Consider the following 26,885-nt stretch of genomic DNA (forward strand, 5'->3'; position numbering starts at 1 on the left):
ATTGCTTCCCACTTGTGTCGATTCCTCTGAGCTGACCAGTCCTACGATGTGCAGACAAGCTTTGCTTTAGCTCACCTATGCTATCATTATGTTGTGTAACCATTTTAGAAAACGGCACTTAATAAGCAACCAGCTGAACTCTTCATTGGACAAGGGGAGGAAATCCTTTCGATGTTCAACTTTCTATTCATTAAATCCAAAAGGTTAAACTAATGAAGAGTATCTAGTCAAATATTGTTATCCAGAGACAGTATTTCGATTTAGTCAGCAATTTGAATTGAAATTGAAATATTTTGTTATTCTATTAATAATAATAGTGTGTATATATTCTGAAGCCCATCAATTTCTGTCATTTCAAAATTGCTCTTGTTTTAATCAGCCGTATTTCAAATCTCGTACACAGATTGTAAACTCGTAAGCGATTCTCCTGGTTATTTATTGAGGCAGGTAATAAAGCTTTAGCTAATTGTGTAAGAGGTTGTAAATAAGTTGCTGTGACTGCCATTTTCTTGACAAAGGAGACTGAACAGAAATCTTTTTAATGCCAAATGAAAGGCAAACAGATGAAGATGTTGTTTCCCTTGTTCTGCCGCTGAATTGGCTGTTTGTCAAACAGTTCCATGGTCTGTGACAAACAACTTTCTGAACTTCCTAATTAACTTTGCCTTTTTGACTGTGGAAGGGCTACGTGGCTTGACGCCCTTGTTAGGCTGGTTGGAGTGAATTGGCAAACCATGCTTGAGACCTGCCTGTTTGAATCACTACCTGTTTGTCCAGTACTTTACAGTTTGGAAACAAACTGGAGAGAACATTTTCTGGGTGTTCGTCTGCAGTGAGAGGGTGAATTGACTGATTTCAGCCATGTTTTGAGTTTCCTTTGCCTGTCCTAGAATGAGCCTTTCTTATCCTAGAATAAGTTTTCATAAAATGTCCTTATTGGCCAACCACTGAATGACTAAAAGAGACTGGTTTAGTCGTCATTGAATGCCATTGATATTCTGATAGGCAAACCTTGAATGGCACATCTTTGAGAAATGTTTTTTTCTTTATCAGAATTGTTCCTTTGCAAGCTACAGATCTCAGCCCTTCACCCGGCACTTTGTTGTTTTCTCTTCCAAGCCCTTTCAAGAGGTGGTATGTGACTGGCATGTTCCCAGTCCTCCACCAGTCCTAATTTTTGCATGCTTATGAAGACAAAAACGCTTTCAGACATCTCAAAGAAGTGATAAGGCGCTATATCAAATGGAAGGATTATTATTATATATTTTTATAAATGCATGGTCACCATTCATGTTTTTACCCAGATCCAAATTGTATGTCGAACCTTATGAGCTTTTTAAAACTAAAAGTAATACCTCCAAGGTTGAGAAGTTTTTTTTTTAAAATGACTTTCTACTACACCATTTTTTAAATGACTTTTCTCAAAATGCTCACCTGTTCTGATATCTATCAATATTAGAAACTGTCCAGTATCAACCTGTCCGCTCCCTCCACTCAGCAGGTTGCGTCCTGCTCCACGTCCCCGCCCTCCCCACCATCATTGATCAAGCCTTAAGTCTCTCTGCCCCTACTTTTTGCAACTCCATCCCACATTCCCTTCCCTTCCCTCCCTCCCTTGCCTCCTTCAAAGTCCGTCCCAAGACCCTTCTCTTCAGCCAACCTCCTGTCCTCCTCCCTCCCTGATCCCAAATCCCCACCGCTGGGTCCAAATCCCTGACTTTCCAACGCCTTGGGACGTCCTCCTGAAGTGAAAGTCGCTATACAAATGTAATTTTGTATTGTATCTGGTACCTCATCCAAATTATATATGAGGCGAGTTATTGACCTACTGGTTGGTCATCACAAATGTGCCAGATCCTGCTCTTGCTTGATGACCATGATATTCATGTGTGTTTCCAGTAGCCAAGACGAGGTGGCAACTTTGGCAGATTATAGCTCTCACTAGCTCAGGATTGGTGAGGCCAATTACAACATGCCTTGGCTAAGTTAACTTGCCACATACCAGTTATTGAGTAATGTTTGTTTTTTGTTTCCCCATCAATTTAGCTATTGGGTGCAAACTCAGAGAATTTCATACAATTTGGGTGAGGCAAGTCAAATTTAGGATTTCTCTTGACCTTTTCCTAATATTTCAAATAATTTTGAATTGGATAAATAGAAGTGATGCTTTTCAGTTGACCAGTCTATTCTCATTTCCCAGAGAAATACAGGCTAAGTTCATCGATAGTACTCAATCACTGTTTTTACCATGAAAAGCTACAGCCCAGACTTAAACCATGGAGCACATTCCATTGTGAGGGTGCTCAAGAGCAATTAGTTGGCATCCCGTGTTTGCAAACGCATATGAATATTATGCTAGATTGTTCAACTAGGACTGTGTTTTGCCCACATGTCCTTTATTTGAGAGAAGAAATAGCAGGTTCCTTGTCCATGTGAATGTTGGTGAGGTTATTGTGTGCAATGATATGTAAAATGACTTGCCAGGATAAAAAATAGTTAAGTTATAGGTAATATGACTTTGACTAATGGTGCAAAACAAATTTGCATTGCTTTTTTTGAGGATTTTTTGAAGGGCGTGTCATCAAACTTAGTAAAATGTGATTATTTTTTAATGCACCCGACCAGTGGATGAAATGGCATGAAGGAGACATAAAATACACACTGTTCTCAGATGCAAAGTGAATCTTTCAATTGTGGGCTGCTTCTTCAAGCCATTTTTGAAGAAACAATCATCACCACCAAAAAATAGATTTCATGTCAACCATTCAACCCAAATTTGCATGAATCCTATTTTGGTCTGTCATAAGCTGGTAGACAATAGTATTAATACTTGTTTCTTAACCCTGCAATGCATAATTCTCAAGCATTGATCTAAATTACTCTGTCAGTTTATCTATAAACACGCTGTGTCTCAAACAGCATGTACAGAAAAATATTCATGTCTCTTCAAATGAATTTCAGGCTTATGAACAAACAGATTATTTTCAGGTTAAAGAAACAGGCATATTGGACCTCTGAAAAACATCACTGTGGTTTTGAACATCACTTGCTCCTTTTCCCTCTAAAAATGGCTTGTCGTGGTAAAGGATTTTTTGATGTTAAGCATTTCGTGCTGTGGTATTTTGTGCAAAATGAACATTAACATCTGGGCTTCACGTGTTGAGTTTGGAAAACAAGTGGATCAGTTGACATCTTTAATTTTGGCACAAAAGCACTGTGATTATACAAAACGTGGAAGAAGGAGAGGATTCAATTTGAATTGTTATGAATGGAGTCACGTGCCACTGCTAATTGAGAGTTATTTTGTATGACTTTAGGATTGCAATCTCAAGATGCGCTTTTCGCACGCATACGCACCCTCCTTCATTCATTCATTCATTCATTCATTCATTCATTCATTCATTCATTGTGAACAACATTTGGGTTGAATGGTTGACATGAAATCTATTTCATTCATTAAAGCTATCCCATCCCAGTTTATAGCAAAACGTTCAACTTCACAGGTTATTTCCTGCAGACCTGGCTGGCTGTAACTTTTGACGAATGGTAGCAGTAGAATTGGTGACCCATTACTGAGAGCAAGCTGAGTTGAATTCTGTATCATTTATTTGATGACTTAGTCACTACAATGACTATATTTTTTTTGCACCAGAATCTTGTCCTGTATTTGAGGACATTTTTTAAAATCGTAAGAGACGATGTCCCTTTTCCCTAACCTACTTGGGTTTGTAATATTTGGCTGAGCTTACGAGTGCTGCACCTTTTTAATCCTATGGCAATGTTTCCCACAGGAAGATTGTTTGAATGAATACCTCTATTCAACCAACAGGGAAAGATGACAAAATGTCCAGCTTACAGTAAATTGGGTACAGTGTAAAGAGCTTTGTCTCTTTACATACTAATAAAACATGGCTTAATACTGTAACAAGATGGGTGCTATGAATTGATCACTTTGGAGATGCCCAAAAGAATCCTGGAGATGAACATCCATCCTTCCTTGTAACAAGTGCCCAATCTGCACTCAGTGTTCTAACTTGATGTACTGGCCTAGTGCTGGGGGGCCATGACATGAATTTTCCTTTGGAAGTCTTTGCTAAGTGCAAGGTATGCAAACATTAAAAAACAGACCTGTTGTATTTTTGTGGTGCGTAGGCGATGGTGGAGACAGTGAACAACCTTCTGCAGCCACAAGCCCTGGACGCATGGCAGGACCTGATGACAAATGACCAACTGCGGGCAGCCACAATGTTGCTTCATACGGTGGAGCAGGGCGCCTTTGTCCTGGCTGACAATCTGCTCAAAACAGACATCGTCCGAGAAAACAACGAGAACATATGTGAGTGGAGGGCAGTTCAACAACAACTTGCACTTAAATTGCACTTATATAATGCCCTCCACGCAGGGTAGTGTCTCAGAGCGCTCAACAGTAGCAGAGCCTAAATCCATGTGGGGGTGGGGGCAGGGCAGGTGACCATAAACATCGTCAAAAAGGAAGGTTTGCAGGTAGGACTTGAAAAAGGAGAGAGTGGGGGCAAGGCAAAGAGATTGAGGGAAAGTGGTCCAGAGTTTTGCGGGTTAGTGGCTGAAAGCGTGACCTCCAATGGTGGGGAGGAGGGTGCAAAGGATGAGCAGGAGGCCAGTGCCAGTCGAGCGGAGGTGCCAGGTGGATTGGGGAGTGAGGAGGTCGGAGAGGTAGGGAGGTGCCAGGGAATTAAAGGATTTGAGTGAAGGGAGTGTGAGGATCTTGAAGTCGATCCGTTCAGTGATGGGGAGCCAGTTTGATGCGAAAGTCGTCCATTCCACGTTAATCGTATTTGAGAAGGAAACAATTAATTTTTAGGTATTGAAATTCATTCTACATCTTGGCTCCATTCCTTTTAACCTGTGGATTTGAAACAAGTCAGCTCGTTCTCGGGTGTTGCTATAATTCGGAAACATTCTATGTGTTGAAAAGTGAAAACTGACTGGATTAAATCAGAAAGTGAAGGCTGAAGCAAGATGACAGTTAAAACAAGTAAAATCACAAGGGATTGAATCTCTTTATAGTGGCAATGCACTCGTCAAGAGTCTATCCTACATTGGTTCAGTCCTCAGAGAGTTAGCAAATGAATAATATATAAATTAAGTACATGAAAGCTCAATTCTTAGTAAAAACAAACTAAATTATCATCAGTAACATAGAAAGGCTTCAACCACAAGTAGAAATTGTCTTCAGTTTAGTTTTGTTCAAATTCTGAAACACATTGAGAGAAGAGGCTGGTACAACTTTTCTAAGTACATCATGTTGACCTCCTAAAACTGTTAGCATTGTCCATAGAACTCAACTTACGGAGCCTGAACAGAGTTGATGGAACTGAATCCTTAACATGTTTAAGCTTAACTGAGATCCTTTATTATTTTTTATTATCTCATTGCCAGGCACAATGTGCATCATTAGAGCAGGCAGTCATGAGGCATTCAGAGATAGAAAAGTGCATTTTCCATAATAAACATTTGGGAGAGAGAGAGGGAAATTATTGTGCATGGAGATTTAAAAACAAAATTCACTGTATAAGGATTTAGGCTTGCTACGTTCTAATATAATCTTTACATTTGATATGGTACCTTATCACATCTTCCAGACGTCTCAAAGAGCTTCACAGGATATACTGTCATGTGTATATTTTGTGGGCCGCAAATTGCTGGAACTAGTCATGAATTCTTAAACTTTAATTTTCTTCAGAATTATAACGCCATTAGTGAGTGATTAATTAAATCATTAGATTTGAAATATATTTGATGATCTAAATCCAAATCCCCATAAAATAAGTAATACAGGAGACTCTGGAGAACATCAAAGAAGTTGAGTGCTTGATATATACCCTCACCAGGAGATCACAGAGTTTGAGTGCAGCTGTTGGATTGCCATGCGGATGCTCATCATGAAAGGATGAATTGAAAGGTTGGCCCAAGCAGAATGGCTAACAATGTGTACAGCACCTTGCTTCACATCCCCCTCCACTTTGAGATATATCCAAATAATAATCATAGCAGCATTCTTTGCCGTAGTGGCTGTATTGTCATCTTTTCTACTTTCAATGGAAATTGACTGGTAAGTGCCTGACTTGAAGAGGGCATATGAGTGCATTTCAAAATTTGTGACAGCAATTGAAGTTTGCAGTGCTCCAGGACGCTACCTCACGTGAAGGGCGCGATATAAATGCAGGTTGTTGTTCAGTTGCAAGATTAAATACGGGTAATTCTTCAAAGACCGTTAAGGCATATAGGATGCTCGAATACAGAAAGACAGAACAGTGACCCACAAAGTGTTTGGATGTCACCAGTTTGTTTTTGTTTTTTGGGGTAATAGTGCTGGAGGTTGCCCGCTTGAGTACAGATGGAACATTAGAAGACCTGAAGTTTCCACAGAGTGGAATAAATGAGAACTCGATAACGCTTTCGGCAAGCACCCTGAAACGGTATGGCCGCAATGGTAAGTTGAGATGTCCTGATGTTAAATATTATATAGAAGGCTACAGAGCAGCAAGATGCGTGTGTGTTTGTACCTGTTCTCATATGGTCGGGCTAAGGAGACAATGGTCACTGAGAGGGAGAAGGAAATAAACTGAACCAATCCCATATTCAGGGGCTGGTAACATAGCACTACTGGCAGATGCCTTGGAGCAGTTAGACATTTCTTGATTGTGAAATGTTCAATGTTGTTTATCTCTGCCCCTTTCAATGATAGATTAAATGTATAGATCTAATTTTTTTGGTTCATCCGCTCTGTTTTCTCTTATGAAACCTAATGAAACAAAGCAATGAACATTTTCTATCCTAGGATTATCTGGTTTCTATTTGTGAAGCATCACCACTTTGGACAAAGTAATTTCACTGTTGACTTCCGTCTGACTGTTTTTTGGCTGGAATGTGGATCTTGTGTTTATGACGTCAGAAGCATCGTTGGTGTCTGTCTTTTGGTGTCTCCCTCAGAATATGGAAGAGTACATCTCACGTTTCCCTTCAAAGAATGAAGGGCAAACAAGTGATCCTTGAAGACAATATAGTTCCCCTTCCAAAGTAAGAATCAGAATACAATAGATTCCGGAAGGTCAAAATCCTTCACGGTTTTAGCTTAACAGCACGGTCTTAGATTTATGATTCTCAATTTAAGTATTAATCTAAGTGCCAGTTTTCTTAAAACAAATTGGCTTTCAAATTAAAGCTGAATTAATATGAATTTTCCAAAAGTTTGAACAATGATAAAATAAGGCTAAGATTGTGGGGACTTTAGGACTTCAAAGCAGCACGCAACACTACAAAGTCAAAGGCCAGCAAAAGATCTGTAGGCAAAGAAAATGGCCTCTTCCTTCACAACACACATCTTCCTTCAAATCTTGGTGTCAAAAATGGTCCTGGATGTTTTGATTGTGTGGTATCCTGGACATTTGGCTAATGGTGCTCTGAAGAAAGTAAACAGTTGACTCAGGCCTTTCCCAATGTTCTGAAGAACATTTAGGAATGACTGGCATCAGTTCTCCAGTTTCTCAGGTTAATGATAATAGTTCTAAATGGGTCTGAAGTTCTTATTCAACATATGTTTTGCTGCTGACAGAGGCTGGCTTGATATAGTTTACATCCTCTACCTGAAGGTAGAGGGGCCTCTTTGGGGGAAAATAAACATTGTTTCAGCATGAAATCTGCAGATTGTGCAGAACTTTAAATTAGTTCTAGCGAGTCCTTGGGTGAAGATATGACAATTTGTATCAGTCTTGATCAAGTTGGATGAATCTCATAGTTTGTTGGTCAATGATCCTTGAGGAAACCCATGTTTATTCTATTGTTGTTTCTCTGCCAACTCCACACTAGTATAGACGAGCCACAGGACATTCCAGCCTTTGTTTGACAACAGTAATACAACACTAGAACAAAGCTAAGAGGAGCAACAAAATATATTCCTCAAGCATTTTATAAATGAGGATTAATGAGGTATACTGGAAAAAAAGTATATCCGGCCAGTAAGTACCTCCGGTTAACAGGATGGCTATTCCACTGGTGGACCATATTCTGCAGAGATCAAAACTGCATTAGAGATGAACTCTTGGTAATCTTGAGGTCAAGCTGTACGTTGCTGTCAAGAGAATTGTGATAATATAGCAGTCTTTATTTGGAACATTTTCTCAATCACAATAGCCAACCTGCTTTTTCTACTCATAGGTCATTCTCGAGGCTGAAAACAACCCCAAAATCCTGTTCTCCACCACCCACCACCTCCTCCATGCCTCCTCTCTAGCACCCTCAATCCTCACTTCTGATGCCAAGTGCTTGGAGGTCCTGGACTACTTTAAGATAGATAACATCCGCCCAGCTGTACACCCTCCCCCCACCCAATGTCACCTACCACCCCACATACCTCCTTCATCAGTCACTTCTCCTACCATGGCTCCCACCCTACACTCTTAGGTGAAACATGGCAGCCAATTGCACACAGCAGTTTCCCACAAGCAGTTGTGGATTGAGTGACCTTTTTTTTAAAGGGATCATTACCCCCGGAAATCGACTAACAACCAGGTTGCTTCTCCCTTCTAGATAAACAGAGGCATGTGGAGTAAGGAGACTTGATAAGGTATAGCCCTGCCCGGGAATGAAATCCGCGTTCTCTCGCTTGCAAAGCGAACGCTACAAGTTTTACAAATTGTATGTAACAAGCCGCATTTTACTGCACGAAATGTTGAATATGATATCCAAGTGTAAACTAAACCAAGTGCAGCTACATCATAATATATTTGCCGATATTTTTGAACATCATTTGCTGCATTGCCGAGAGATCCTTTTGCAAATACTTTGTCAAGTATTTGTACTGTATAAATCTGAAAACGAGTGAGGAAATAATAACAATCCTTGCATTTGATATAGCGCCTTATCACGTTTTCGAAACGTCTCAAAGCGCTTGACAGAATATACTGTAAAGTTAATTGACTATGAAGTAGCATAAGAGGGATTATGGATGAAAGAAATGCAAAATGGTTCAGATTAATCTTGTACAATAGCTTCCCTATGATTTGATCCATTTTTCTGAAGTAATATTCACCTGATAATACTGACCCAAGTCTCCTTGTATTGAGGAAGGGATCTGAATTTATTCTGTAGTGGCACTGTCATGATAATTTGATGTCAATCCCACCACCATTGTTGTCATGGGTCTGTTTCGTAACCCGTTAAACACTGCATGACAGTGTTCAAAATATTAACCTTCATTTATCAGGATTCCTCTGTCTACTGTGTAATCGGAGCCTGTGCACTGAATTTTTCGGAGTGTATCAAAAGATTAATGTGCGCACTGAAAAAATCTGTAAAAATTATTCACTTCAAACTTCTAAGAATTATTAAAAGGGAAGTAACATTCATGGAAATACTTTCAGTACAAGGTACTCTGCCCCGCATCCCCCTTAAACAGGCTATGATAAACAGGCTGGCCTGATGGATACTACATTGTGAATCTTCGAAGTGCATTTCTTTAAAAAATGATCGCAGGGTTTTTCCCTTTGTTGCAGGTGAGATAAGAGTTGCCTTCGTCCTCTACAACAATCTGGGCACCTATCTCTCCACTGAGAATGCCAGCTTCAAGCTGGGAAGTGAGGCCATGTCCACCAATCACACTCTTATAGTCAATTCCCAAGTTGTCAGTGCAGCAATCAACAAAGAAAGCAATCGAATCTACTTGAATGATCCTGTGGTTTTTACCTTAAAACATGCTGACGTGAGTATGGAAATCTTGTTGTACAGGGTGTTGTTTATAAGGGTTTAATTTGCAAATTGGGCCAACAAAAGTATATGCATACAGCGGGACTTATAATAATAATAATAATCCTTGTATTTGATATAGCGCCTTATCACGTCTTTGAAATTTCTCAAAGCCCTTCACAAAACATACTGTAAAATGAATTGACTGTATATTTTGTGGGCAAAACTTATGTGATGACTTATGTAATATTCAGGCAATGCGGAGCAATCCAGGTCATTATTGAATCTTTTACAGAGATTGTTTGCACGTGATTAACCCAGCCGCAAATTTAGCACAACCACAGGCTTTTGCAGATGTCTTAAACTCAACGCGCAAATTAAACAAACTCCTGTTTTTTTCTCTCTGGAGAGTAAACCAGTCATTCTGAACAACCCTCATTTCAGAACACACTGCAATATAATGGAATGATTAGAAAACCTACAGCGGAATTCTCATGAGAGCATTTTTTAAATAATTTTTGCACTATTTGTTGGACTGTTTTGGTGTATCTTTGACAACCTGCTGTTCCCACAGTGAAAACTGTCCTGCCTGTGTCCTCTTGACCGTTGGGAGGACGGACTTTCAGCCATTCTACCTGGCTCAAAATCTACCTCTTTGTTCGCACTTTCCTGTCTCCACCCCCGCTTCACTCCCACCCACAGCTCGGGTGCCCAGCCAGCAGTGTAAACTAGACGCTTTGAAGTTTCCTCATGGCATGAAATGCCTACATAAATGTCAATTGTATTATATTCTCCAGAGGATTCCAGGTGTGTTAATATTTGTACACAACNAAAAAGGGAACTGGCATGAAGATGCAATAAATTGTGTGCACTGATTTGTGCCAAAAGGCATACTTTAAATAATATAATATCCCTTTAGATGTCTAAACTTTGTTGAGACGCTTTCTACAGACTCTCTGGGAAGTAGCAGAGTTGTAAAGGGACGCAGCCATTTCTGCGGTTGGCACTTGGGGAACTGAAAGTAAAATCGCTGTTGGATTGAACAGTCACTTGTAAAGAAATGCTTATTAAAAATTCAGCATGTTGCAAGGTAAATAAGTAGAATGAAAAGGGACGAAAACAGAGAAGGCTGGGAAAACTCAGCAGATCAGGCAGCATCTATAGAGAAAGGAAAGTGAGTCAATGTTTCGGGTTCATGGCGTTCTGACGAAGGGTTGTGGACCCGAAACATTGACTCACTTTCCTTTCTCTATAGATGCTGCCTGACCTGCTAAGTTTTCCCAGCCCTCTCTGTTTCTGTTTCAGATTCCAGCATCTGCAGTATTTTGTGTTTTGTAGAATAAACAGGGGCTTAATATGGAAACTTGAGAAGGGTGAGGTGTTATGTAATTCAGTTCCAATGACTATTTTAGCAATAATAATAATTGTTGGATTTGATATTGCATTTTTTCATGTCGTCGAGACATCTCAAAGCGCTTCACAGAATATACTGTAAAGTGAATTGACTGTACATTTTGTGGGTGAAACGCGGCAGCCATTTGCGCACGGCAGTGTCACAAATATTAACACACCTACATTACTTTAATAACATTGGAGAGAAATACATAACACAAATAAACTCCCAATATGCATGGCTTATTTACCAAATAGTTTAATTGCACCTTTCCTTTTCATAAATCCCTTCAGTTGCCGCTAATGTGACTTATTTTCATTCCATTAATTCAGCAGCTATCTCATATTAATCTCTCTGTTGGCTTTTATTTATGCACCATTATACAATGCACTTCTGTTGAACTGCAACCTCAGCCTCACCAAATTCCATGCATCCATCAGCCTAGTCCTCGACAGTTCACTGTCTCCCAATGGATCAGTTTCAGGGTCCTCACCCTTGCCTATAAATCCATCTACTTCCTACCATCTCTTATCTCCCCGATCTTCCACCCTACACTACCCCTTGCGCTCAGCAAACTCAGGCTTGCTGCATGTCCCCTGCCTCTCCACGCAACTCTCAGTGACAGAGCTTTCACTCTTAACCTTTGAAACTCCCTTCCTCTATCCCCTTGCCCCGTTTTGGTCTTTAAGTCTCATCTAAAATCTTATCCCTTTGAATGTGCCTATAGCATCTGCCTCCCCCCTCTACCTTGATCGTTTATGTCTGTCCTTGTGAAATGCTCATTTGTTATCCTAGGTGAAGGTCACTATATAAATGCAAGTTGTTATTGTTCCTGTTCGATTGTTTGCTTTTAGCTATGATTTAAACTCAAGTACCCAGTCCAATGGAGCATGCACGTGATGTATTGTGCAATGATCAGGCTCAGTTTACCCTTTGGATTCCCATGGGTAGCATGTCTAAATTTTGTGCTGCTATCAGATGGACTGAGGGACCTTGCTATAACCACCTTAACAGCTCATTGCAGGCGGCTTTATCAACAGCGAGCTCATTGATTTGCGAAACAGTATGGGGCATGAGAATGGCTGAACATAAAAGCTTATAAATTGATATCTAGAGGTTTAGAGAGCTATCACTCCAATGAGGATGTTAGTTTATCATCCGTTTCCAAAAGTTCAACAACCACATTAAAAATTCACTTTAATGCTGGACAGTGATATTTTTCAAATCTTGGCTTAAAATGCCAGCTATTTCTGAATTGGAACTGGTGATCAATTATAATGGATCTGAGACATCCTCTTGGCATGAAAGTAGCTGTGTAAATGCACACTGGGGCTCAGGGCTCTCTCTTTGGTCCTTTCTTCTTCGATATTTACATGCCTCCACTTGGTGACATCATCTGCAGACGTGGGGATGTAGCAGGGTGACTGCCTTGCCACCCCCACCTACATTGAACATTGGCATTTTACTGTTCGATATATATATACATAATTTTTTACAAGGAATTTATACCCCCAGAAAAGCGATTCACCAAACAAATACCAACCGGGTTCCTACTTACTGCTAGGTAAACAAAGGAGTGTGGAGTAAGGAAACTTGCCCAGCATTTTGCTCTGCCGGGAATCGAACCCAAGTCTCTCACTTGTGAGGCGAGTTCTCTAACCACTGAGCTTCAGGATTCCACGATGGGATGATGGCAAGGTTCATTCAATTGCATGGTCAGCAATGCAAATAAAGCAGATGTTTGTTTCAAGAGATGATTTTAGTCATGAGTTCAAATTAATCAAAATCCAAGACAAATTTGACATTGGTTATAATCTGAGTTTTATATCTTCTACGCAAAAAATGTGATGTGCAACAGATTGATTTCTGACTGAAGTGATTGTGACCAGAGATCTGGTGGGGTGACAGGGAACAAGAGATGGTCCAGTTGCCAGGGCTTTTGTCAGAATCTTTCTATCTTTTTGTTTCAGCTCAAGAATAACTTCAACCCAAACTGTTCCTTCTGGAGCTACTCAAAGCACACAATGACGGGATACTGGTCCACACAGGGCTGCCGAAAGCTAGGCAGCAATAAGACACACACTACCTGCTCCTGCAATCATCTCACCAACTTTGCCGTCCTCATGGCCCACAAAGATGTGAAGGTAAGGATTAGCGACGCAATATGGCCTATTCACCCCACACCTTGAGGCTTGTCTGCTGCCGAAGTCAAATGGCTCTTTCATTGACACAGTGGAGCTAAACTCAACTGGTTCCAGATGCCACNTTTTTTCCTGATTGTTCAGTCAAGCTCAATGGAGAAACCTATTTAGCATCTGACAATGTAACAATGTATCGTGGGAATGCACCACCTAATTTAGCGAAGAAAACAAGTAAAACTAGAGCAAATTAAGTGCCACTACCAAAATGTAGCATTCACTTTCATGTATGCTGTATTAACTTTTTTTTGGGTGGGGAGTGCAAGTTACAAGGATAATTGCCCCGAAGTACGTCAATGTACATTTTAAAAGACTTATTTTTTTACCATGCTCTTGGTTATATTATTCCTCTTCCCACCCTCTTCACCCTCCCCCTTAGCTCTGGTCCCCAGGCAGCAGTGTAAAGCATGTTAAGATGCCCTCCTGACATAAAAAGCGCTATATAATAATAAAAACTTAATCCTCACATTTGATATGGTGCCTTATCGCATCAGAAGGATGTCTCAAAACGCTTCACAGGATATATGGTAAAGTGAATTGACTGTATATTTTGTGGGTGAAACAAAATATGTAAGTGTAGAATAATACATTGTAGTTGCAAATGATTATGCATGTCCATGACTACATATTTTCCTCTTTTCCATGATCGGATTAAACATTGTGACATGTGTGGAATTTACCCTAGTCATTCCAAAGGTTTGGCTCGCTTGTTTAGATTTACTTGGAGTCTTCACATTATTGGGTTGTAATCTAACACCAGTGACATTTGATTCTCACAGAATTTAGGTGGAAAGTAAAGTTCACAATCTGTCTTAAACCTCTCTCCTTCCCGACATTTAGTGGGAAATATGAATGTGCTGTGTGAAATTTTGTAAATCCCACAGACTAAGGCTGTGCCTATGCCATCATTCACACATAACACAAAACATGTGTGCCTTGGAATATATTGTGATCAGCAAACAAGATTTACAGCATAACTTGATATTGTTAAAAAAGGAGCTTTTTTTTCACTTTTTTTGATTAAGCAAAATATTTTCATTTAACTACACCCCATACATTCAACTGATTAGGCCTCTGTTCAGATAAGGCAAACCTCATCCGGGTGTTGCCCTTTAATTCTTTTCTGTGCTGGCCAGCAAATCTGCCCTGGCCTTGCGTTCTCATACCATCATCAATCTCTTGAACTCGTGAGTTCTGTTAATTTTGAGGTAGGAAAATACCTTGTCTAAAAAGTCCTCAGAATTAAACTATTTCTGAGGACATACACCAAGTAATTTCAGACAAGTCCACCATAATACAAGACATTGTTTTGACTGTCTTTTTCATCTGTGTAATTTGCAGGTGCAGGAATGCCTTCAACCCTGCAGACCAAAGCTCTAAAGCACCATGTACTGTGAAGCGCAGTTGTGCTTTCATTATTCTGAATTTTATCTCTTCTTCTTTTCCCGCTTGTCAGCTATATTGCTCCGTATCATTCCAACCCAGAAAAAGATATTCATAGAAAATGATGTGTTCCTTTATTTCAATAACATATATTGCTCATCTAGTCAACCCGTTTATTTAACGTTCTCTTGGTATTTTCAGTTTTTCTCTCTGTTCTTCTACCACTCAACATAATAATCCTTGCAGTTTAGTGTTTTATCAGGACACCACAAGGTCTCAGCACACATCACCAGATTTTTCTTGTAAAGTGTAGTGACTGTGTATTTGTAGACCCAGCCAACAGCCGATTTGCATACTATAATGTTCCATAAACTGCCATAATGATATTCCAGCTAAACAAAATTACTTTATGGTTATTCATTAAATGGCCATAAAATTATTTTATCTGGAGGATTGTTAGCCAGGCAAGCAAAGGATGGCACTTCATAGAATCATAGAACTATACAGCACGGAAGGAGGCCATTCAGCCCATCGTGTCTGTGCCAGCTCTTTGAAAAGAACAAATCAATCCCACTCCTCCGCGCTCTCCCCATAGATCTGCAAACTTGTCCTCCCCAAATAATTATCTACTTCTCTCTTAAAAGTTGTTATCGAATCGACTTCCACCACTGTTTCAGGCACTTCCGATGATGCAGTATTCCTCCAGCACAGTATCGGTATGTCAGCCTAGACAATGAGCTTAAAGTCCCAACATGGGGCTTGAACCCACAACCTTGTGACTCAGGCGAGTGTGCTACTAACTGAGCCAGGCTGAGGCTCTAATTAATTTGCTATTAATCATTGTGAGACGAGGGCACAGAGTGTTGGATCTTCTAACTTTTAGAGAAAAACAGTATTTCGAGGAAGTAAGTTAAATATTACAGTGCACTTTGTGCCATTGTTTAGCTTGTTATTGTTAAAACTTATGAAGAACATTAGAATTTGTGAGGACAATAGAAATCCATTAAGCTCCTCCTTTTATGATTTTTAATGAATACCTTATCACATTATCTCACTAATCCCTCACATTTTTCTTTCACCAGGATTACATTCAATTCTCCCTTGACCCTATGAACTAATGAAAAGTTATCTTGCTTTTAGTCACAGACAGATTTAAGATGCAGGAAAAGTCTTTGCTTTTAAAAACTTATCAAATGACACAGGTTTATTTCTTAGTCATGGGATAACATTCTGCTAGTTACCCCACCATATTGCATAGAGAAATAAGGGAAGTCCAATGCCATATCTGGATTGTGTGCCTAAAATCATTCGACTTTCATGATCAGGTTGGATTTGTTTGCAGTTACGGTTGAGAACACTTCGTACTGTGCTTCAGTAAACTGCTGACAAGTGTTGAGGTATAGTCACTTCCCCTTTAACATTTCTTTTTAAATTGGAGTCCTGTAGCTCAGTGGTTAGAGCACTCGCTTTGCAAGCGAGAGACCTGAGTTCAATTCCCGGCAGGGCAAAATCTTGGGCAAGTTTCCTTACTCCACACGACTAATAATAATCCCTCCAAAAAAATCAAAATCAATAATAAATTGGTCATTTTCAATCTACGACTGTTTGTGGGACATTGCTGTGTGCGATTGGCTGACACGTTGGCCCACAAATATACAGTCAATTCACTTTACAGTGTGTTCTGTGAAGCGCTTTGGGACATCCTCCCGACATGAGAAGCGCTATATAAAATGCAAGGATTATTATTATTATTAAATTGGCCAAGCCTGCCCTGCTCCAATCTGTCTTGTCTCGCTCTGAAGATGTGTTAGTTGCTCGGGTCGCCACGTCCTGTCCCGGGAGAACTCAGTTAAAATTGTGTCAAATGACAGCCTAGTAGAATCCACAGTGGCTGAAAGATTTTAGGGGTCATAAGTGATGGAGATGCTGGCAGGTTTAGTCATGGTCTCTACTTTATTTCTACTCCCTGAGGACCATTGTGCACAACACAAAGCTCTCAATAGTTGGCTAGCTCCTGTTCACTGAAATCTGATCAGAATCCTAAGAGGATAAGATTGTTTTCAGTCCCTTTCTTTACTGGGACATTGATGGCTCCTTAAAGCCGTCATAAATACAAAACACAGCAAATATTATCTTACTGCATTATATTCTGTGAAGCACTTTGAAACGTCTCAAAGACATGATAAGGCACTATGTTAAATGCAAGGAATATTACTCTACTAGAAAATGAAGTTTAACAGTAAGGTAATATGGTCGGAAACAATTTTTTTTAGAGATGTGTGATCTGCCTGTTAAGGTCTAAGTTAAAATGCTATAAATGATGCTGTCCGAAAGGATGAGGGAATTTCTTCCCATGTCTTGGCCAACAATCTTCCAATAGGTTGGTAGTTTACCTTGTAGCTGTTTGTGGGACTTTGCTGGTTACAAGTGATGCTGTGATTCCCTACAAAACCAGTAATTACACTTGACAGTAATTGCTTGTGAAGTGCAATGAATTGTTTCGATACGATAAAGTGCTATGAAAATGCAATTTCTTCTTCCAAAGACTCAATGAAGGTGACCTTAAGCAGCTCATCACTTTGTCTAGGATCATCTGGGTAGCAAAACTAATTTCAGTTGAGGTTCCCAGCAGTGGCAAAAATCCGGCCATGTTTCTACGGATCAAAGCTGTTTTCAGTGCAAATTGTGCAGCTGTTGCCCTGATCAGTTATTGTTACAGCTTTGCCTCCTGTATACATCATGGCCTGCCAAAAAATTAAACTTGCAGTTGGCCAGAGTATAACTTGCTGTGTATTTGTTCTCTTGGTTGGAGAAGCAGATTGCTCTTTGGGTTCTGCTACATTTTCTTCGACTGCTGTGATTGAGTAGCATTGCAGAAGTTGGCAGCAATCCCTATATCCTGTTGTGGACAAGCTTGTTGATGTCCTGATGATATTAGTAGCCAGTTTGAGAGGATAATATTGGAGAGAAGCTCGTACCACAGCTCCAAACAATCTGCCGTTTACAGATGATCCGATTACAATGGATTAGGATTTAAACATGTTTGCTGATAGTTACTTAAGCCGCTTGTTAATGCAAAACAACTGAACATGCATTGTCCTATAAATGGCCAAGAGAATAAGGCTAGCATGATATCTAAACAAACACAATATCACAATGTAGACTTACACTTACTCTCCACCTGAGATGAGACATTAAACCGAGGACCCATCTGCCTGTTCAGATGGATGTTAAGCAATCCCTGGTACAATTCGAAAAGAGAACGGAGTTTCTCATGTCCTGGTCAACAATCCCCCAGATAAAATTGGTAATTTACTTCATGGTTGTTTGTGGGGCAAATTCTTAAATTCAGTCCTAATTTTTAATCTGGCTTTCTGTACATTCTTTGAAGAGCTACAGAAAACTGGCATCAAAGTTAAAACAGAATTCAACAATTTGTAAATCTAGACTCACGTGGAATTTCTACCCCAATATCTCAATTAAACATAAACTGTGTTATTAAAATTCAGAGCTAAGACTAAAATTAGATTGATCAGTGAGTCTAATTAGATATTACAATATCAAGTGCTTTATAAATTGGCATAATGCAATTGGTTTGCTTTGTAAAGCAAATTTAAACATCCTATTTGACTGTAGGTTGCAATAAAACACATATCTTGCCATTGATATCACTGTGGCAAACTTTCCCACTGCTTGGCCAGCTCGGACTTGCCAGAGCTTCGGCTTGCAGGGTTAACAGGAGCTGAGCGAGATTACTCCCTGCCCCCAGTGACTGGTCTGCCCTTCCAAGTCCTGCCGATCAGCTAGGCTGGCTGTGCTGTCCTGGAATACTGCGGACCCGCCTGGCTCAGCAACCGGACTGCAGACCGCCACAGAGGGCTGCCTCGATTCCAACATTCCATTGCCAAGCATGTCAGCTTGGAGCCAGTTCAGCTCCAAGAAGACACCTCTTACCCCAAGGAGGATAGTCACTACCTGGTCGTTCGACATCCGGCACAATAGAATGGCACCAAATAAACAACCAGCTCGGCAGAACCCATGTTAACGTTTTCTTCTTTACAAAGAAATATACCCATCAATCTGGATTCATTCTGACCTCATTTCCAAATGTCCTAAAGGCCTCACTTCACCTCAGCTATGTAATCTCCAGCCATTTGTCTCAGCCTGAACTATCTACTATTCGGTATTTGGTCTGCTGCTTGTGCTTTCTCCCTCTGCTGAAAACCGTTATAGGACCGTCAGGCACAACAACCTTATTCTCTCTTTGGAAGACACTTGGGTTTCACTGCCAGGCCTTTCTGTTTCCAGAAATCTCCTAAAAAAAATTTTGTCCTTGCATTCCATTGCCTCTAAATTCTTCCGATATTTTGTTTGAGGGTCCTCTGCTCTCTTTAAATGCTTTGAGATGTTCGTTTATGTGAATGGCACCTCATAAATGCATGTTGTTGGTTGAGGTTGTCAGTGCAAGAGCCTTACATATGCAATAAGAAACTGAGGACTGAGCAGTTATCCATCCATCAAGCTGTGTGATACTGATTTTTAAATCCGTAGCACAGAAAAATACAGACCATATTAACGTGTTTTTGCCCTATCTTTTAATCATGTATGTCCCTTTTTGCAACACATCTTTTAAAGTATGAGACCAATTTTTATTTGGCAGTTTATAAATAAATTCTGTAAAGTCCCTTTTTTGACCAATTCTTGTTTTTTTTCCCCCACATTATCCCAGTAACACACTCTGGGGCACCCCAAGCCTTGTCTCTTGCCAACCTGCACCTAATACTTTCTGGATTTGGCTAAGCAGGATACGTCCCTCCAGACGTAGAAAGCTTTTTTATATGTAAGTGGCATACATATGTGGAATTCTGAATTGTGATCTAGATCCTCTTAAGCATAGGATTTCCACATATGGAAGTATTCCTGCACTGCATTTTTCTGCTATGTTTGCTTTAGATTAATAATTATTGTTAAAGTTCTGATTGCAGCACTTGCAACATTCCAATTAAATTGGTACTACTGTATTGTAACCTGAGATCCTCTTTAACAAGATTTTGGAATTTGGGTTTGGCCCAGCCACAGCAAAGTTGATTTTGCTGACGTTCGAGTGCTGAGACAGTCGGAGCTCACCCTCCAGATGAACTGAGTATTAATTTCATAGTTTTATGGGACCCTGCCCTGCACAAATGGTTTTGCCCACAGAAAGAGTCACGACACTTGACAGCAATTATCTCTGAAAGGATTTGCGACATTCCATTTTGATAAATCCCTTTAAAAATGCACCTTTTATATTTCACACTCCTAACAAAAGGTTATAAAGCAACATTTTTCTTGATTTTCGTCACTCAACAACAACAACAACAAGATTCCATTTATAGAGCGCCTTTCATGTCGGGAGGACGTCCCAAGGCGCTGTACAGTTGGGTCAGGACCCGAGCAAGGGGGCAATGGTCAGGGTGAGGGGAGGGAAGGGAGGGAGCGAGGAGGTGGTAGAGAGTCGAGAGGGGAGCTGAAGGCACGGTCAAAGAGAAAGGTCTTGAGACCGGCCTTGAAGGAGGAAAGGGAGGAGGCGGCGAAGGCACTGGGGGATAGAGTTCCAGAGCCTGGGGGCTGAGAGGCTGAAGGCCCGGCCACCGATGGTAGGGCGGTTGGGGCGGGGGATGTGGAGCAGACCGGAGCCAGAGGAATGGAGGGTACGGGCAGGTAGGTAGGGGAATAGTAGGTCGGAGAGGTAGGAGGGAGCAAGGCCGTGAATGGCCTTGTAAGTGAGGATGAGGATCTTGAAATCGATCCTCTGGGGGATGGGGAGCCAGTGGAGGCGAGCGAGGGTGGGAGTGATGTGGTCCCGAAGCCTGGTGCGGGACAGTACACGAGCTGCAGAGTTCTGAATGACCTGCAGCTTGTGGAGGGAGGTGCCGGGGTATCTACATATCTACAAGAAAGCTATTGAAACCAGATGAACAAACATCTAATTTGCCAACAAATATGCACACACAGTTGATACTCTAGTCAGTGAATCATATGATAATCTTTAGAGATGTCCTTCTGATATCTGCAATATTACATGTGGAAGCATCCAATAAATGATAAATTGACATGATGGGTTTACACTATGTCACTTTTCTTATTTAAAGGGCACAGTCTCTGAATTCAAGTTTGTCAAATTGATTTTATCTTTAAAAAGAAGCATACAACAACAACTTTACAGTGCTGTTTGTGTTGGTGGATGTTTCTAAGCACTTTCAAAGCCAAAACGAAATTACTCAATTTAGTTAAATTATTTTTGACTTGATGAATAGATTCTACTGAATAATTTTCCTGTTTTTTGATTTGATTTGAGGATTATAAGAAGATTAACTCTTTCTGAAAATGAAATGGGAATATTACTTTATAATATGTATGTGGATGATCATATGGTATATTAAAATATTTAACGATTATGTGTGAAAATATTAGCATCATATATTGTAGACAGATCCTCCCAATTATGAAGAAGATAATAAATAATGTAAATAATAATTAATTCTTCAATGGGCAAAATGAAAAATTTGTGGGCCTTAAATTTTTTTAGCATTTAGAATTTGGCAACTTGATGAATGCTGACTTTGAAGTTGTTTTTTCACTAGTTCTGAAAAGGATTTATAGACAGTGTGCTTCAAAATTAAGCATATATTTAGGAAGTTACCAAATTCTGGTCACTCTAATACGCTAGATAAATAGAGTTAATCTAGACACGGGTAGAATTTTTCCCCAGCTGTCAGTTAATTGTGCTGATCACTAAACGTTCACTACACTTTTATAATGAGGATATTGGTTTACATTATATAAAAAATAATGTGGTCACTTCAATCCACGACTGTTTGTGGGACGCTGCTGCATTTCGTCCACAAAATATACAGTCATTACACTTTACAATATTCTGTGAAGCGCTTTGAGACATTTTGAAGATGTGATAAGGCACTATATCAAATGCAAGGAGTATTATTATTGTATGTAGCAAAAGGACAGCTATATTTAGAAATCAGTGTATTTAGAGACCAGTAAAGTCCACATGTGTGCCCTTTGTAATATAGATGGAGAGTGACTTTATTCCACTCTTTTTCTGAAGAGTGCAATGCTTCACTTTCTGATTCAACAAGGGAGGGGTATAACTGTGGGGTACATTATGTAATGTTATTGTGGAAACCAGTTCAATCGATGGTTTGAGACAAACCTGTTGAGCTTAATCATTTTTTAACTTCGACTGACCTCATGGAGATCAGCAAAATCATTGTTGTGCTGTTTGGAAACCGTGTAGAAAGACGAGCAGGAAGTGAACAAGTGGAATAGGAAACTTTGAACGACTATGATTCTAGTCCATCAGTGGTCATGTGATTAGATATGTATCATTGGCACCTGGACATTATGGCGTGACCTTCTAACGCGCCGTGTGTAAATTGACTTGTTCAGTGTCTTGTTTCAGTGAGGAAAGCTAGTTAAAAGTTACAAACCGCATGAGCCTGCATCATTTGTTGAGAATGATTTCCTGAACTCAAGACAGGCCTGATGGCATCAGATTGATAATCAATTGGCACACACTCTCCTGATGGGCTATAGTCGAGGGCAGCCTCATGGCCTGTATAGATTAACTGACACTTGCCTGTTGACTGATCATTTTCTTATTGTGTTCCCAGCTTAGTGACCCTGTCCATGAGCTGCTGTTGGAGGTTATTACCTGGGTCGGGATCCTGATATCACTTGTCTGCCTGCTGATCTGCATCTTCACTTTTTGTTTCTTTCACGGACTTCAAAGTGATCGAAACACCATCCACAAAAACCTTTGTATCAGCCTTTTTGTGGCCGAGTTGCTTTTCCTAATTGGGATCAACCTTACAGATCAACCGGTGAGCATGTCTTGTTCTTAAGTTCCCATTTGCCTGGAGTTCTCAAACCCGCAAAGCCCTAAGAGAAAGCATTCTCAGGACATAGGATTTCAGAGAATTGGACAGGGATTGATTGGAGATGGGGTGGTTTCACGGAGAAGGAATGGGGTGGTGGACGGGGGAAGGGATGGATGGAGTGGGGGAGGGGATGGGGTGGTGGAGACAGAGGGATGGGGTGGGGGATGGGTTGGGGGAGGGATGTGGTGGTGGAGGGGATGGGATGGGGGTGGGGAGGGGTCCAGCTCATCTCAAGGATTCAGATTCAGAACCAGCTCAGACACGTGGATTGAAGATGTCCATTTGTTGGTTGTATGGGTGGTATGTAGTATTAGTTTTGCTAGTTCTGAGCCTGTCCCTCAGGATTATGGGCTCATTAGAACTGGCAATAATTTGGCAATCTCAGTTGAAGAGCTCACAGGATGGCTGTTATGAGAAGTTAAGAATATCACTGTGATGTATAGTACTGGTGCTCCTCTCACGTTTGGGGTGAGGCATATTGTTGGGGTAAGCTTCCTTCTGCATCTAACTGTGCTGTAGCTGAACTGGGAGATGTTTTTATTTTGTCTGGCACACATGGAAACCTATCACCATACAAACCAGAATGAACATTCCACAAACGTCGGCTGTGTACGCGTGGAAATTTCAGTGTGTCTGGAATAAAATATGTTCCTCAGAGGGATGCCCCCATGATTACCTTTTTCTGGAATGTATTAGCCACACGTCGGCAAGATTCCAGGCTTTGGGGACCCCAGCTGGAGTTCAGCCAACTAAAACCAACATAGTTTGTTTGACATTGCAAATTCTATCTGGCAAAATTCCTGCTATTTGTCCAGCTCGGGCCACCCTACCCTTGAGGGCTTAATGCTGGCACCAGTGTTTTTTTAAATGTATTCTATTCCCCCCCAACACACACACATCTATCCCTTATTTTGAGCACAATTTTAAAAAGTTGACTTTGCACGTAAATGATACAATTAAAGTTGTGAAAGGAAAAACCAACAAGTGGATCTGGTTTGAATTGAAAGATTGAACGATTAAAACAACAAGTTGGATGAGAGATATGCCATGGAAACCCCCTAAAAGCTGACGTTAACTGCCTGTGTCCTGATGTCCCTGCTGAAAATATATTGACCATATTACAAAGCATCCAGACAGTGAGCAGAAAGTTTTGTTCTAAAGTTTAGAACACTAGGTAGTTAGTACCTTTACCATTGTTGTGTTGGAAAGCTTTGGAAGCTTCTGTTTCAAGACTTGCTTTTGTCAGCACTAACTACTGCCCATTAATCAGTTATATTGGTGTTCTGTTTCATAGAATCATAGAATCCTACAACGTAGAAGGAGGTCATTCAGCCCATCGTGCCTGTGCTGGCTCTTTGAAAGAACTATGCAGCCCCTCCCTCCACTCTTTCTCCATGATAAAAGATTAAAAATGTTCCACTTTGACTTGGACAAGAATTTAATACAAATATCCATGATATGTTGTCTTTCCTTTAGGTTTATTGGACTTAATGTTCACTGGAATGTATATTCTCTGTACAGTGTTGTGTGTCATCATCATAGTGTTGTTGATGTTGTAGAGTACATGCTAGTGTTGTCTCTGAGTCCTGCAAATTCAAGAGAGAAAGAGCTGCTTCCTAGCTTTAGTGTGTTGAACATAAAATTCCGCACTTACCATCTATTTTGTCCTGAATGTCCAGCTCCTTGGGATGTCCTCCCGACATGAAAGACACAATACAAATGTAATTTTGTGTTCTATTCTGTTGTTTTTCGTTTTTGAAATTGTTTTTTTCTGCTCTTCTTTATTCAACCTCTTAAGTCCCAAGAAGTATAAACAGATCAAAATAAATTACCCGCTCCCACACTTAGAATCTGTCACAATGGTGTACAAAAGTGATATCTGCTGCTGATTCTTTCTCACACATTTTCTTTCTCCCACTGTTCCCCTCTCTTCCCCCTTCTCTCCCTTACTCTCTCTTTCTATCTCATCTTTTCTCACTCTCAGTCGCTCTCTGTGATTTCCCATCCTGAGTGATTTCCCATCCTGATAGCCACACCTTCAAGATGCAGATTTCAGTGATGCAGCAGGTTACGTCCTTGAATCAATCCTCATATGTTAGATTTCTGAGGCCTTGTCCCTCTGCACAGTGATCTGTGGCATCCACCATCTGAAGACTATCATTTCTACTTTTGTTTTAATTGATATATTTCTTTTTAATACATCAGTGACCCAAAACGCTGTAAAACCCAGTCTGAACTCAAATGTTCAGACTTGGGGGAACATTTTATCTCTTTATTTGCCACTTCACATCTGCCAGTCAGTATTATGATTAAATTTCTGCTCCTTATGGCTTTGAAAAATCCAAACTAAATCCAAATCTGAATCTTAAAGGTGTGGCCACTGCTGGGACAAAGGGGAAATAGGGTACCAGAATGGACCAGACTTGTGTAAATCCCAAACATTTCCCTCAAATCAAATGCTCCACGTTATTGATTCTCACTTAGCCATCACTGCTTAGCTTTCTCAACACTGCCCATTCCTCTCTCCCGAAATGCTCCTCTTCCCCCAACAGCTCATATAGACCTGCTGGACATTTGCAATCTGCACACATCCAACAAAATGAATTTCCACCTGAAATATATGTGTCCCTCTAAAATACCTTTTTTAGCATAAATTGTTTCCGAGACCCTCTTCCCCAGGAACACTCTGACTTGTACATAGATCAAATGATAAGGCAGTCTTTGCATTCCCACTGACCCATAACAAATGTCATATGCATTGCCAAGATTAAGGAGTAAGAGGGTAAATCCAGCTAATCTGCCAGTATGGTTTCTTTCAGATTGCTTGTGCAGTCTTTGCTGCTCTGCTTCACTTCTTCTTCCTCGCTGCCTTCACATGGATGTTCCTGGAGGGTGTTCAGCTCTACATTATGCTAGTAGAAGTCTTTGAAAGTGAGCACTCCCGCAGAAAGTACTTCTATCTTGTAGGATATGGAGTACCTGCACTTATTGTCGCTGTCTCAGCAGCCGTGGACTACCGGAGCTATGGGACAACAACAGCGTAAGTCTGCAGTTTGGCTTTGAAAATCCCTTTGTGGGAGTGAGCATTACTTCTGTTTGATTGATGAATTAATGAACACAAGAGAACCAAATGATTTGAATTTAAATAATTTAGCTGCCTCTTACCATATAATGATTTGATTGATCAAAGAATGCAGAGAAGATCAGACAGTTCATTTTATTAGCAGCAGCCTGCATTAAAAGCAAATGGTTGAAAATGCAGTTATTTAATGGAAAGTACTTACCATACAATTAATGGAGGGCACCCTTACGCTCAATGGAAAGTAAGGGTACTTAGTGGGAAGAACTTTGCAGTAAAATGCTGTGAAGCGCTTTGAAACGTCCTCCCAAAATGAGAGTCTCTGTTAAAAGTGTAAAGATTGTTAGTAATATTATTACTGTACCAATTCCCACCGATGACTTTATTAGACTTGTATCCGTTACAGTAAGGTCAAATAAAGATTGTCACAAAACAGTGGGAATTGATTACAAACAAAAATCCACATGTGAAGTGAAGCACGTATTGAAAATGGTGAGTAGTGAAAATGAAGTCTCCTCTTGCAATTTTCACCCTATATATTTTTTCCAATGACATTTGTAAATGCGTTCTCGAGTAAGGCAAAAGCTGGGTGAGGAAAGGGGTGGAAATGCTGCTCATTTGGTTCTAATATGTTCTGCTATGTTCTGCTATGTAAATTAAGGCCGTCCTTACAGTATTTTGTCTTGAAGGATTTCATTCCAGTCAGGCGTGCACTTGTCACTTTCATTTTGTCCATCTGTCACACAAATGAAACTCGAAAGAAATGTAATTTTCAGGCAGACTACAAATTTGATCCTGTTGAATGCAGCAGAAATTACACGATTAATAATTTAGTAAAAGGTCATAAATCTGCTGAAGCATTCCACACAGGATGCTACCAAAGCCTTGAAATGTTACTGCCGATAATGGGCCGTGGGTTTAACCAGCGAAAAGGTTGATCACCTCAGCTAATTACAGTTCAAGGAATGATGCTCATTTCCCCTCTGAACAAAATGCTTGCTCCATTCCTCTCTTAAATAAAATGCTGCTCCCATCTGACAAATGCTAGACAGGTTATTGTCACTAGTAATGGGAGAGGAGAGAAAAAGATCAGAATTAGAAGATTTAATGGTTGTGTGAATTACTCCTCCATCTCCCCCCACTCCCAATGATTTTATAACAGCAGAGAAAGA

At 40.3% G+C, this 26,885-nt stretch overlaps 1 protein-coding gene across 4 annotated transcripts in view; it reads left to right on the forward strand.

Moving 5' to 3' along the window:
* adgrl3.1 (adhesion G protein-coupled receptor L3.1) overlaps positions 1-26,885 on the forward strand; it is a 297,007-nt gene that overhangs the window by 199,858 nt on the left and 70,264 nt on the right. For all 4 annotated transcript variants that reach the window (XM_007905934.2, XM_007905930.2, XM_007905931.2 and 1 more), the window contains 6 exons: positions 4,153-4,336; positions 6,350-6,472; positions 9,534-9,739; positions 13,087-13,260; positions 22,368-22,577; positions 25,454-25,674. In XM_007905934.2, coding sequence (XP_007904125.1) covers positions 4,153-4,336; positions 6,350-6,472; positions 9,534-9,739; positions 13,087-13,260; positions 22,368-22,577; positions 25,454-25,674 — 1,118 coding nt within the window. The remainder of the gene's footprint in view (positions 1-4,152; positions 4,337-6,349; positions 6,473-9,533; positions 9,740-13,086; positions 13,261-22,367; positions 22,578-25,453; positions 25,675-26,885) is intronic.

Source organism: Callorhinchus milii, unplaced genomic scaffold, assembly GCF_018977255.1.
Source record: "Callorhinchus milii isolate IMCB2004 unplaced genomic scaffold, IMCB_Cmil_1.0 Scaffold1, whole genome shotgun sequence".
Classification (NCBI taxonomy): Eukaryota; Metazoa; Chordata; class Chondrichthyes; order Chimaeriformes; family Callorhinchidae; genus Callorhinchus; species Callorhinchus milii.